Source organism: Canis lupus, chromosome 1, assembly GCF_048164855.1.
Source record: "Canis lupus baileyi chromosome 1, mCanLup2.hap1, whole genome shotgun sequence".
NCBI lineage: Eukaryota > Metazoa > Chordata > Mammalia > Carnivora > Canidae > Canis > Canis lupus.
Genome location: NC_132838.1, coordinates 109,057,279 through 109,069,990, shown reverse-complemented (window position 1 = coordinate 109,069,990; position 12,712 = coordinate 109,057,279). Strand labels below are relative to the sequence as shown.

General features: G+C 58.1%; 1 protein-coding gene across 5 annotated transcripts; it reads right to left on the bottom strand.

The window, feature by feature from the left end:
* Nucleotides 1–240: 240 nt before the first annotated feature.
* On the bottom strand, nucleotides 241–11,938 carry MEIS3 (Meis homeobox 3). 5 transcript variants are annotated; one of them, XM_072773560.1, is made up of 13 exons: nucleotides 11,718–11,938; nucleotides 9,734–9,915; nucleotides 9,390–9,549; nucleotides 9,239–9,289; nucleotides 8,178–8,228; nucleotides 7,847–7,996; nucleotides 4,948–5,059; nucleotides 4,613–4,761; nucleotides 3,748–3,824; nucleotides 3,466–3,524; nucleotides 3,274–3,352; nucleotides 2,612–2,674; nucleotides 241–735 (listed from the first exon to the last, which is right to left on the bottom strand). In XM_072773560.1, exons 1-13 carry the CDS (start codon nucleotides 11,727–11,729, stop codon nucleotides 651–653), a joined length of 1,230 nt encoding a protein of 409 aa, XP_072629661.1. In that variant the 5' UTR covers nucleotides 11,730–11,938; the 3' UTR covers nucleotides 241–650. The 5 variants fall into 5 exon arrangements, with proteins under 5 accessions (XP_072629661.1, XP_072629637.1, XP_072629635.1 ...); XM_072773536.1 differs by lacking the exon at nucleotides 11,718–11,938 and adding an exon at nucleotides 10,732–11,062 and having other exon boundaries at nucleotides 243–735; nucleotides 7,847–7,945; XM_072773534.1 differs by lacking the exon at nucleotides 11,718–11,938 and adding an exon at nucleotides 10,732–11,059 and having other exon boundaries at nucleotides 249–735.
* Between the last annotated feature and the right edge of the window lie 774 nt (nucleotides 11,939–12,712).

The window sequence follows — 12,712 nt, the reverse complement described above, 5'->3', positions numbered from 1 at the left end:
ACAGATACACAAGCAGAGCCCTGTTGAAATCACAAGAACCGCCCAGCAGAGCCTCATATACCAACTCGTAAAATAAGGAGCTAAAAAGTAGGTGGCGTTTTGAACCACAAAGCTTTGCGGTGGTTTGTTACACAGCCATAGCCGATTGATACTGTGTGTCGGAAGAGCATGGGGGTAAAGAGTATCTAATTATTATTATAATTGGTAATTCATGAGCTTCAAATTGATGAGAATTGGAATCTCGAAAGAGAAAGAACTCAGGTCGGTGGCTTTTTTGTTTTTAAGACTTTATCATTAAAAAAAAAAGTAGAAGACGTCAGTGAAGGGAGGTAGGGGGAGAGAAGGGCAGGGAGTGGGCTAGGAGGACCAGGGGACCTCTCCCAAATGTCGGATCCGGCTGACCCTCCTTCCCTGACCTCCCCAGCCCACCGCCAGTCTCTTCTGCAGCCTGGAGGTGGGGAACCCCCAGCCACCATCTTCTGAAGACCCAGGCCCAGGAGCTCAGGTTGGGTTCCAGGCAGAGGTGAGGGCAGAAGCAGGGTGCAGGGCCTGGAGGCCTTGTCTTTGTCCTTGAGAGACCCTCAAGTGGGCGCTCAGGCCCCCGTGTCCCGGCAGGGCCCCAGGGAGGTAGGCATTGCATTGGGGGGGCCTTAGGAGGTGGGGTCCTGAAGTCGGGAACCAGGTGGGGACCGGAACAAGGTGTGAGCCTGGTGGTCACAGTCCGGACGCTGGGGTCTGTGGAGAGGGGACGAGACGCCAAGTCAGGAAGTGTGGAGGGACCTGGCCCCACGGCACAGTTAAGACCAAGGAAGAGAAAAGAAGACAAGGAGAGAGACTGAGAACCCCCTCCACCTCTTCTGATCTCTGAGGTCCCCTGGCACTCAGACCAGGCCACACCTGTCCTGGATTGGCCAGGGCAGAGCTGAGACCCCCACTGACCTGCCGGGCCCTGAACAAACATGTGCATCTCTCCTCCCCAGGCTCCTGCCCTCGTGCCCCTGGGTGCCCAAGCCCTCCTAGGTCTCTGCTCCCATCTCCCAGACTTTCTGTTGGCCCTGAGTTCATTATTCACCCACCCAGCCTGCTGGCACCAGCTCAGCTAGGTCCTCCTTCCCCCTCACGCAGTGGTGACAGGGGCAGGGGGGCCGTCTCATAGCTGTGAGGTTGCTAAGTGCACTGGCCTTTGCATATACTATTCCCTCCTCTCCCGCCTCACTCCTTCCATTCTCCTTGGTCTCGGCTACAAAGTCCCCTCTTCCAGGACATTTTCCCTAAACCTTCCATCCTGGGTCTGATGCCCACTCTGGGCTCCTCCAGTCCCTGAGTTCCTTCATCCCAGCCCTGCCTACATTGGGTCATCACTGTCCAAAGACAGGTCTGTCTCCCCCACTGGACAGTGAGCCTCGTGAGGGCAGGGCTGGGCTGTCATGGTCACTGCTATGTTCCCAGCACAGGGCAGGCACAGAAGTGCTCAGGGAATGTGCATTAAATGAATGAAAGAATGAAGAGGTGCTAAACTAAAGACTCTGGACTTCATCTAGAGGGCATAAGGGAGCCACAGAAGAGCTTTAATCCAAAGGGGCTCAAGATCTGATTTGCGTTTTAGAAATTCCAGGCAGCCTCTCAACCCTGGGCCTTTGCACAGGCTATTCCCTTGGCTTTTCTGAACTGAGTGAACCTGTACAAGTGACCTCTTCTTTCTATGCATCAATTTTCTCATCTGTAACATGAAAATAATAATTTCTCCCTCTTGGGGTTTTTATGAAGACTGAGAAGATGCTCTAAAGTTTTAAGACCTGGGGGAGTAAATGAATGTACCCTACTTCCTTGCACCTCACTTCTACCCAGTGGACTCGTATTTATCCTTCAAGGCCCAAAACAGAAGTCACTTCCTCTATGAAGTCTTTCCTGATATCTCAGAGATAGATGATGTCTCCCTCCTCTGAACAAGCTGTGTTTTATTGTTTCAGCTGTTGCTCTGGACACTCATTCCTTTCTGATGTCCATTTCCTCAAAAGCCCAAATCTTCTCAAGACCAGGACCCTCCCTGACTATGGTCAGGATATCGAATGAGGGTTTAATATATGTTGGAGATGTATGAATGGATAGATGTGGGGATGATTGGGTGGGTAGGTAGATGGGTGACAGTATGGTAGGTGGACATATTAGTGGGTAGAGGTAAGTGGATGAGTGGGTTGATGCATTTTCTGATGGATGACAAGTGGTAGATGGATGCATGGATGGCTCATGGGTAGGTGGGTAGTAAGTGAATGTGTGGTTAAGTGGGTGGATGTGTGGGTGGGCAGATCAGTATAGAGGTGGATGGATGAATGGGTAGGTGGGTAGATAGATTAATGGACAGTGAGTGGATGTATGTTTGGATGGATAGTGGGTAGATGGATGATTGATGGGTGGATAAATATATAGACAAATGGATGAGCTGATTGATGGATGGATGGATTATCTTCCCATGAAGCCTTGGAGAACCCTCAGTTCAGGGACCCATGCTGATCCTGCTCTGGAGGGGCCCAATATTGGAATCTGGAGGTCTTACCAAAGTTTGAGAGCTGCACAACCCCTAACCCAGAATCCCTAGACATTGGACACTCACACTTGTCCTGAATCTATAGATAATGCCACTCTCCTTCTAGGTTCAAACTCATTCCCATCGACCCTGGAAGACAAGAGAGGAGGGTTGTGGTTCTTCACCAGACATCCCCATATGCCCCTCCCACCTGCTCCTTCCCCAGGGAATCCCTCTATCAGGACACACTGAGTCATCATTTAAGAAAGTACTAGTCCTGGGGTGCCTGGGTGGCTCAGTCGATTGAGCGATTGAGCTACGGATTTTTTATTTCAGTTCAGGTCATGATCTCAGGGTCGTGAGATCAAGCTCTCCATCTGGCTCTGCACTCAATGCGGGGTCTGTTTTTGTCCTACCCCCTGCTGCTCCCTTCCCCTACTCCTCCCACTCATGTGCACAGGGGTGCCCTTGCTCGCCCTCGTGTGCGTGCACTCCCTAAAATAAAATAAACAAAGTATTTTTTAAAAAGGAACTAGTCCTTTAAGGAAAAGTAGAGCCTTCCAATGGATGGGCAGACCTGGAAGGAGCAAACTCAGCTCGGAAAAAGTGGGCATCAGGAAATCTACGATCACCTCTCCAGCTCCACAGTTATGCAAGTGAATTACTGTATTACTCATGCACTTAATCCCAGAAGGTGGGGGAAACCTTCATTTGGAGGCGGGGCCTGGCGTGTTGGGGCGTGGCCTTACCTGGAGGCCTGACAGTCATGTGTGGCTGAGCTTCCGTGTAGCCCCCCATGGGTTGACCCTCTGGGCTGAAGGCTGCACTCTGCCCTGGCAGGGAGGTGGAGGGGTGCAGGCTGAGACCCTGGATAGGCGGGTCCCAGCGTTGATACGTCCCCGGAGAGCATTAGGCCCTCTCTCCCCAGCTTCTCCCTGTACCTGTGCGGTTGGATTGATCGATCATTGGTTGCACGATGCGTCTCCGGGCGTTAATGAACCTGGGAGAGGGTTATGGAAATAAAAGGAAGGTGTAAGAGGAAGTAGGGGAGAGGCAGAAAAGAACACACGTAGACAGAGCTGGAAGGAGAGGACCGGGATGCGGCGGGGGGTCGGAGAGGCTCCCAGGGCCTCGGGAGCCTCCTTCAGCACCGCGGACAGCGCCCGGCCTCCCGCCCGGGGCTGGGGGCTCGGCGACCCGCGCAAGCCTCCCGCGCTGCTCACCAGTTGTTGACCTGCAGGATGGTGAGCCCCGTGTCCTGCGCCAGCTGTTTCTTCTGCTCCTCCGAGGGGTACGGGTGCTGTGGCCACCAGCAAGAATCACCCTGCCTGCCCAGCCTGCCACCTGAGCCCCAAGGCCTGGCCCCGTGGGGATGGTGAGCCTAGGCTGGAGCAGGGCCTGGAGAGCCAGCTCGTCTGAGCCGCTCCAGGCTCCCCCAGGGCCCAGTGGAGGGAAGTGGAGCCAAGCTTCAGGCAATTATGCCTGTGGGCGCCCCGCCTCTTCCAGCAATTAGATGCTAATTGACCGGTTTCATTAGGGAGACCGAAGCTCAGGGTGGGGGCTCGGCTCGGAGACTTGGAAGAGGCAAAACCCAGCACGGGCCCTCTCTGAGTCTGTCAGGGTCCTGATCTGTGCGTGTCTCTCGTTGTCCCTGTCCCCGTCCCTCTGTGACTCCCCGACTCCCTGACTCTCTTCCTGTCTGTATCTTCCCCGCTCTCCCCCTACCCCACCCCGATGCAGCGTGGTGCACTGGTTAGGGCTAAACTGCCTGCATCTGCACCCACTTCTGGCTAGGAGACCGCTAGGCTCCTCACCTACTCCTCACAGCCCCATCCATCATAGGCTCTATTTGGTGATGACTGATGGGGGGCGGGTGGGTTGGGGGCAGGACTGGGTGAGTTTCGAGCCTTTAGAAGCACCACAGGTTGCACTCACAGATGCTCTCCCCTTTGAGATTTACCCTCAATACCCCGCCCCCGTGCCTCAGTCTCCCATCTCTGGGTCTCTCTCAGGGCCTCGGCCTCTGTGCAGCCATCCTTTTCCTTCGCACCCTATGCCCACCCTGCATCTGGGCCCCAGGGCTCTCACCGAGAGGTGCTGAAACAACCAGGCTCTCATGATATTGGTAGCCACCTTGGGGAAGATCCCCCTCTTCTTATTCCGCCGCCGCTCCTGGTCCAGCTCCTCGTCCTCTCCCCCAGAACTCGGAGAGGCCACACTTGTGTCTAGTCCGTCTCCTGAGGGGGGATAGGCATGCTGTGATGGTGGGCAGTGAGGGAAGAGGCCAGGGGGACCCAGAACCCTCCCCCAAGAGAGCGCTCCACACTCCAGTCGTCCTCGCGCCTCTGGAAATACTACTTGCTGTCTAACTTCAATCCTCAGACCAACCTCCACATTTCCCCTTCACCTCCCAGGCTTCTTACCTTGGTCGCTGGAGTTGTCCCCACTCTGGGAGGCGAGGCCCCCACTGGATGGACCCGGGGTCCCCAAATGTACAGATCCGCTGTCCTCATGGTCTCTAATCCATGCATTATTCTGGAAAACAAGAGCTGGAGGTCAGTGCCAAGGCTTGGGGGCACTAGATAGCACAGTGGCTGAGGCCATGGGCTCTGGAGCTGGGACCCCTGAGGGTAACGCCTGTCCCTGCCTCTTTCCTGGCTGTGTGACCTTGGGTAATGTGCTTCGCTTTTCTGTGCCTGTTTCCTCAACTGGAAAACAGAGGACAACACCTGTCCCCACCTCACAGAGTGTGGTGAGGGCTCAGTGAGCTGGTTTACATCAAAGGCACAAAGCTTTTGGGGGACCTGGGTGGCTCAGTAGTGTAGCGTCTGCCTTTGGCTCAGGTCGCAATCCCAGGGTCCTGGGATCGAGTACTGCATTGGGCTCTCTCCAGGGAACCTGCTTCTCCCTCTGCCTGTGTCTGTGTCTCTCATGAATAAATAAGTAAAATCTTAAAAAAAAAAAAAAAAAGTGCAAAGTTTCAATCCTGGGTTTCAGCACACACACAAAAAAGAAAGGCGCATTGTAATTGTCCAGTAAAGATGTGCTTATACAGGTCCACAGCATCTTATCTGAAATCCTTGGGGGCCAGCAGTGTTGCAGAATTCAGAACTTTTCACATATTTATTTATTTTTAAAAGTAATCTCAAGCTCACGACCCTGAAGATCAAGAGTCACCTGGTCTATGGATGGAGCCAGCGGGGCGCCCCTGGAACCCTTGCCAGCTATAGACAGTAAATCCCTGCTCCGACGAGCCTCGAAGTTCATAACACCCCCAGCGGGGGCCGGGGCTTAACCTCGTCATCGAACTCATTAACATTTCTGCAGCAAAATGGATGAATATTTAACTGAGTGGAATAAATAAAGGCTATAAATAGCCTCTCATTAGTTCAGGTCAGACTTTGCTGCCAAATGAGTTTGCACTAAACTTCTAGGGGATAAAACACAACTTTCACTTTTCAGATGGGGGGTGGGTCTCTGAATTGCAGATGGATGAAGGGGGGGCAGTTCGGGTTGCGCTTTCTTTAGTCCAAACTCTGATACATTTTGAGGAACTTGACAATGCATTGGATCCGCCTGCCCAGGGCCCAGCTCTGTGTCCTAGGGAGGCTGCCCCGCCCCCCCAGAGATTGCATCAACACCTCTTTATCATTTGGTTAAAGGATCAGTTCAATTGTTGAGAGGCAGACCCAGTACCCCACCTGCCCTGCTGACTGCCCTCCACCCTGCCAGCCCTGCCCGACATGGCCCACTGCCGGGTGCTGCATCATCTGTGTCCTGCAGGGGCAGAGCTAGAGATGCCAAAGCTCAGAGAAGGCTTCTCCAGGTGTGGTATGTCTGTGTGGAATTGTGTGTGTGAGTGCATGGTGGACGGATGTGCAAACTGAAGGCTCCTGAGCTTGGCTGCCACCGTCACCTCCGGCTGTTCCCCATCAGTGTGCCTGATGCTGTCTCGCGACTGCTGTGTGGTGCATGTCAGTGTGCTTGTGCCTGTGCCCGAGATGGCATGGTTGAGAGTTACATGTGTGGAGCTGAGACACACAGCGGGACTGATATGTAGTTGTGTCCCATTTGAGATGGCCAAGTGGCTGTGTAGGCCACGTTTTTCTAAGTTCGTGGCTGTTGTTTGAGGGGTTGGCTGTCCTCTGTCCTCTTTTTTTTTTTTTTTTTTAATGGCTGTCCTCTTTGTGAGACAGTGTGTGTGGTTATGGCACAGGAGGCTTTGTGACTCCATGGGGCTGGAGCATTGCCATGGGTGTGTATGGGAGGCCGGGTGAAGATACGGAGTACGGCTATGTCTCTGAGTGGGGGCTCTAGTGGAGCATGTGCAGATTACGGGGCACATGTGGGCCAGAGGGTCCCTGTGACTGCTGTGTGCAGCATGCCTGAGTCTACGTGCAGTACAACTGCGTGCCTGTGTCTGGGTGCAGGTGTCATGTTGTATCATTGCTGTGTGTGCTGGTAGCATGACCACCATGTGGGGGTGGCCCTGTTTAGGATCTGTGCTGCTGGGACGCCTGGATGGCTCAGTGGTTGAGCATCTGCCTTCGGCTCAGGTCATGATCCTGGGGTCCTGGGATTGAGTCCTGCATCGAGCTCCCCGCAGGGAGCCTGCTTCTCCCTCTGCCTGTGTCTCTGCCTCTCTGTGTGTCTCTCATGAATAAATAAATAAAATCTTAAAAAAAAATACAGGATCTGCGCTGATGTTTATGGGATTGTCAACAAAACTCATCCATCTGCCTCTGGGGCTTGGGCTGCTGGGTGGCATGGTGCGTGTGCCTGGGGCCGCAGTCCAGCTGTGATGTGGGGAGGGTGCCACATGTATGCGCGCGTGGAGGCCTGGGTCTGAGTGTGGCCGTGTCTGAGTTTGTGTGGCAGGATCTGGGGCCGCTTGGCTCCGTTTACCTCCATGTGGCTGTTGTGAGGCCGGATGTGCTCTACAAGCGTGGGTCTCAGTCAGGTGATATGCTGTGTGACACTGTTACGCGGCTGGGATGTGTGTGTTTGAGTGTGTGGTACGTGCTGTTGTCTAGCTGTGAGTGAGAATGGCCGTCAGTGAGTTGTGTAGCTGTGTCTGACACTGTGTGGGTGTAGCTGAGTCTATGGGAGTGTGTGTGTGTGTGTGTGCGCGCGCGCACTGCCATCCAGCTGTGTTCCGGTCTGTGTAGCTGTGGCATCGCTGGCGTGTGCCCCGTGCTCACACATGTCTGGCTGTGGCTGCCTGAGGCTGGGGGTGCGTGTGCTCCTTCACGCGGTAGCCCGGCTATGTCTGCTCAGGGCTTTGGTCATGGGGTGATGCCCGGCGCCCCATCCCTGACCCACCTGATCTGGGAGGCTGGGGCAGGAGGGCGGGTAGTCCTCGAGGTCCTCCCTGCAGCCGCCATCCCGATCCTCGATGACCAGGTCGATGGGCATCTTTCCCTTGAGGCAGGTGATGTAGCGGTGACAGAAGTTGTCGCACAGGTCGTGGACCTGAGGGGGCACCGGGGTACTGGGGGGGCCACCCGGGGGCCAGGGCTGGGGTGTACAGGGGTGGGGGCAGCATTCTGCTCCAGCTCCAGTGGGCAGAGAGCCTGAAGGAGGGGTGGAAGGGGTGAGAAGGGGAGGGATGGGGGGGCAGGCGAGGGTGGGAGGGGAAGTGAGAAGCACTCACCTTCTCCAGCTCCAGCAGGTGGAAGCGGAGCACCTGAATGGCCTGTATCATCTGAAAACAGAGATGGAGATGGGAAGAGACAGAGGAGGGGAGGAGGGAGGGGCAGAGGGAAGGAGAGAGAGGGAGAAGGACAAGAGGAGGAGGAGGGAGGGGAGGAGGGAGAGGAGAAGGTTGGGGAGGAGGGAAGGAAAGAAAGAGAAAGAGGGTGAAGGACAAGGGGAAGAGGAAGGTGAGAGGAGAGGGAGGAAGGGAAAGAGTGAGTTAGAATGACAAAGACAGAGGACAGAGAGGCAGAGAGGGACAGAAGGGGGGGCGCAGAGAGCAACAGAGAACAGAGACCCAGAATTAAGGGAAGATGGAACGTGAGAGAGTCAGAGACAAAGAAAGAGAAGCAAGAGGTGGAAGAGACAGAAAATCCTTTTGATCCGTTGCATGAAGTCCCGCTATAATACCCCATCTCAGCCCCCTGCCCCCTGCTCCACTTCCCACTTTGACTGTAAACTACATTTCCCAGAGCCCTTTGCCAAAGGGCTCAGCCAATAGGAAGCCCCGGCGGGAGCCAGAAAGCAAAAGAAAGGGAGAAGTGGGGGTATTTCTCCTTCCCTGCCCCTCTCCTCTGTCCTCTCCCCGCTGCAGCCCTGTTCCTGCACTCGTCCCCGCACCCATCCCGGCGTGGGCTCGGTTGTCCCGGCTGAAGCACAGCTAAATGCCTACTGAGTCCCTGGTCTGTGCCAGGTGCTGTTCTAAGAGCCAGACTCCTGTTAGCCCCATTTTATCCACACACAGGAATCTCTCCTAGCTACAGAGGAGGAAACTGAGGCACGGGGAGATGCGGCTCCGTGTCCTGGGTCACAGAACTAGTGAGTGGCAGAGCTCGGATTGGAAGCCAGGCCATCCATCCCCGTTCTCAAGCTCTTGGCTAGACTCACTGCAAATGGGCAACAATGATGGCTGTTTGAAAAAGCGTGTTAGGTGACCTCTCTACAGGTGGCCACAACCAACCCCAGGGCCTTGGAGGGGGGGACAGGAGGAAGGGGCATCGGGGAGGGTGCAGGTCTCACCAGATTGTCCAGCTCCGGGTTGGAAGAGAAGAGAGGCCTCTCAGAGCGGACCTGGGAGGAAGAGAGAGTCCGGGGAGGGCGCGTCCCGTGTCCTTCCCACCTCTGCTCACTGCCCACCCCCCCAGCACACACAGCAGAGGGGGGTGCCCACCTGCTTGGCAAAGGCAGCGATGTCCTCATTGAAGGAATCAGAGGAGCACACGTCACCGCCTGGAGGTGCGCCCACCCCAGCCCCGGCCCCGTCACGGGGCGAGCACGTGGCCAGTTCACATTTCTCAAAGACCAGGGCCAGCAGTGGGAAGAGCGGGTGTCTGGGGGAAGCAGGAGAGAAGGTTCGTGAGGGGAAGGAGGGGATGTGCGGAGTGTGGGGCACCTGGGGGGAGGGACAGAAGACCCAGAGGAAGACATGGAGAGACCAAGACAGAGCAAGGAAAGTCAGAGAAAGGAGCCCGCATCCCAAGACCCCACGGAGCCTTCAGTCCTGCCCCGACTCACCCGTAGATCTCATCCTTCTCTCTCCTCAGGCCATCACTGTCCAAGCCCGGGGGCTGGGGTTGGGGAGGCCGGTGGGGGCCATAGGGCCCCGGGGCTCTCGGTGCTGAGGCCACTGCCTCCGAGAAGCCAGCCAGGGCTGCGGTGCTGTCCACGATGCCTGGGTAGTGGGGCAGCTCATCATACTGGGGGGAGGCGAGAGGGGGAGAGCCCCAAGGAGGCATCAGGAAAGCTCTACCCTGGCACCCAGGAGAGGCCCCTCCCTGTCCCCAGAGTCAGCCCTTCCATTCTCCGTGTCTGAGCCCTGCCAGCTTTGGACCCATGGTCCCATGGGGCTGGGGTGGAGCTAAAGGTCCTGTCCCAGGGTCTTCTCTTATACGCCTGGCCTGTGAAAAATGTCCCCTCCCAGATTCTCAATGTGTGGGCAGAAAGGTCCAGAGGAGAGAGATGACCCAGATCTCAGGTCTAAGGGTTGGGGTGGGTGGGGGTCAGGGATCAGCTGATGTAACTCCCAGCTCCTCCCGGAGCCAGGAGGGTAGGCAGGAGGTGAGAGAGTGTGGAGAGAGAGACTAGGAGCAAGATGCAAGAGAGAGACACAGGGGAGGACAGAGAGGATGGAGGAGAGAAGATACAGGAGAGAGAGAGAGAGAGAGAGAGAGAGAGAGAGAGGCTCACTCATGGACACTTACCACAACAGCAGCACATCATTTATGCATAAATGTATGTCTACACTGTCCACCCCAACTTCAATTTCATCTCATAGTTATCACATATGCACATCTGAGTGTGCCTTAACAACCTGTCACACGCCCCTTGCCATGTGAATGCACCCCCCCACACACACAGAGCCAAACACCAGATGCAGCAATGAAAGAATGAGTGGGTCAATAAATGAATGAATGAATGAATGAATGAAGGAGGCATTCTGCACAGCACCTGGCACACATTCCACAAACACTTGTTGAACCAAAGCGTAAACCTGCACGACCGCAGAAACCCACTTGTGCAATCGGCCCAGAGCGAAGCGCTGTCATCACACAAGCACGCAGGCTGCGGAGGCCGGGGGACCTTAGGCACCCAGGCCAAGCCCTGTCCCTGCGCTTCGGAAATGGCTCAGAGAAGCAGAGATTCCAACAGAAGGACGCAGGCATCCCCGCCCTGGGGCGCCCTGGCACCCAGGGGTCCGTGTGTGTGTGTGTGTGTGTGTGTGTGTGTGTGTCCCTCTCTCCGTGTCTTTCTCTTCCTCCTCTCCTAACTTCTCCTGAGCCCCAAAGTTGAATCCAACATTTCCGCGCCATGCCTCGCACCTCCTAAGACGGGCAATGGGATCCTGACATCCTGCCACGTCCCCACCCCCTGCACCCCCAAAGGTGCATACTCACCTCCTCACCTCATCTCCTCTGCTCTCCCCATCCTCAGAACCAAAGAAGACAGAACCTCTGGCCCCGCCTGGTGAGACACCCCCTCCCCCAGCACTGTCCCCACCCCTAACCCTCAGGAGGACTTGGAACAAAAGTAGACCGGAGGGGAGGACTGGGGAGGGCAGAAGGGGAAAGTGGGTGGCAGAACGGACCGGCATGGAGCAGGAGACCCAGGGGCAGGGGAGACCCAGGGTGGGGGGGCCCAGAGAGAGGAGACCCAGGGGTGGAGAGAGGAGGAGACCCTGGCTGGAGAGAGCGGGGACCGGAGCAGAGCCAGGGGAGAGCCAGAGCAGAGAGAGGAGGAGACACCAGGGTGGAGAGAGGGGGAGACCCGGAGCAAAAACAGGGGAGACCCGGGGACAGAGAGAGGAGACTCCAGCCGGAGAGAGGGGGAGACCCCAGCCCGAAAGAGGGGGAGACCCGGGGCAGAGACACGGGAGACCCAGGGGTGGAGAGAAGGGGAGACCCCGAGCAGAGACAGGGGAGAGCCGGGGGCAGAGAGACGGGAGGGAGGCAGAGAAAGAGACGGAGGAGGGGGCGGGACGGGTGCGCGGCCCCAGACCTACCCTCCCGGCCATGGGCTGAAGCCGGCGGCAGCTCCCGGGTCCCTCCAGGGCCTGGCCGGCGGGGCGGGCGCAGCCCGGGGCAGCGGCCCCCGACGGGCCGCGGTGCGGACGCCAGCGGGTGGGGCGGGAGACCGGGGGCCCGGCCCCCCGACCCCCGCCGCCGTCAGTGGCCGGCGCCGGGCAGCGCGGAGGCTGCGCGCATGGACCCCCGGCGCCCTCCCCCCCCCGGGGGTCACGGCGAGGGGCTCATGCCGGCGGGGGCAGGGGTGAGCGGGGGCGCGGGCCCCCGGTCCCTCCCCGCCCCCACCCCCGCCCCGGGTCCCGGGAGGATCGGAGCGGCCCGAGGCCGAGGACCGGGAGACGGGGAGGGGGCGGCGGGGCGCGGGGCGGGGGCGCGGGGCGGGGGCGCGGGCGGCGGGGGTCCCCGCGCGGGGTCCCGGCGGCGGGCCGGAGGGCTGCGGGCGGCTGGGCGGCTCGGTGTCTCCCCGCCTCCCGGTCTCTCCCGGTCTCTCCCGGTCTCTCCCTCTCTCTGTGGTCACATCCGGAAGTTCCACATCGAGATGCTTAACCCGCTGTCCGCCGGTGGCTGGGCCGCGGGCGGGGCGGGCGGCCCTCCCCTCCCCTCCCCTCCCCTCCCCTCCCCTCCCTCCCCCACCTCCCCTCCCGCCTCCCGCCTGCCTCCCCTCCGCCTCGCCCTCCCCCCACCCCCGGCGCCGCCGCCCTCAGGGCGGCCTTTGTGTCGGGGTCTCCCCGGGTCCCCACCCCGGCCCCCCGCCCCCCGCCCCCCGCGCGGGCCTCCCCGCCGCCGCCGCAGGTCTCCGCCCGCCCGCCCGGCCCCGCTGCCCGGCTCCGCGTCCCCGCTCCCTTCCTCTCCTTGCCCTTCCCTCTTTGTCTCTCTGTCTCTTTGTCTCTCTCTCTTGGTCTCTGTCCGTCTGTCTCTAGGAGACGAGCACACAGAGGAGAGAACTGGAGGCTGGGAGGTCTCGAACCAGACC

Excerpts from the sequence above, each read along its gene's own strand:
- MEIS3 (XM_072773534.1), bottom strand. The coding sequence starts at position 11,028 with ATGGCGCGGAAATGTTGGATTCAACTTTGGGGCTCAGGAGAAGTTAGG. Across the intron at positions 5,060-7,846 it reads GCCCCAGCCTCCCAGATCAG|AATAATGCATGGATTAGAGA; the intron begins GTGGGTCAGGGA and ends CTTGTTTTCCAG. Across the intron at positions 2,675-3,273 it reads CATGACTGTCAGGCCTCCAG|GGTCGATGGGAATGAGTTTG; the intron begins GTAAGGCCACGC and ends CTTGTCTTCCAG.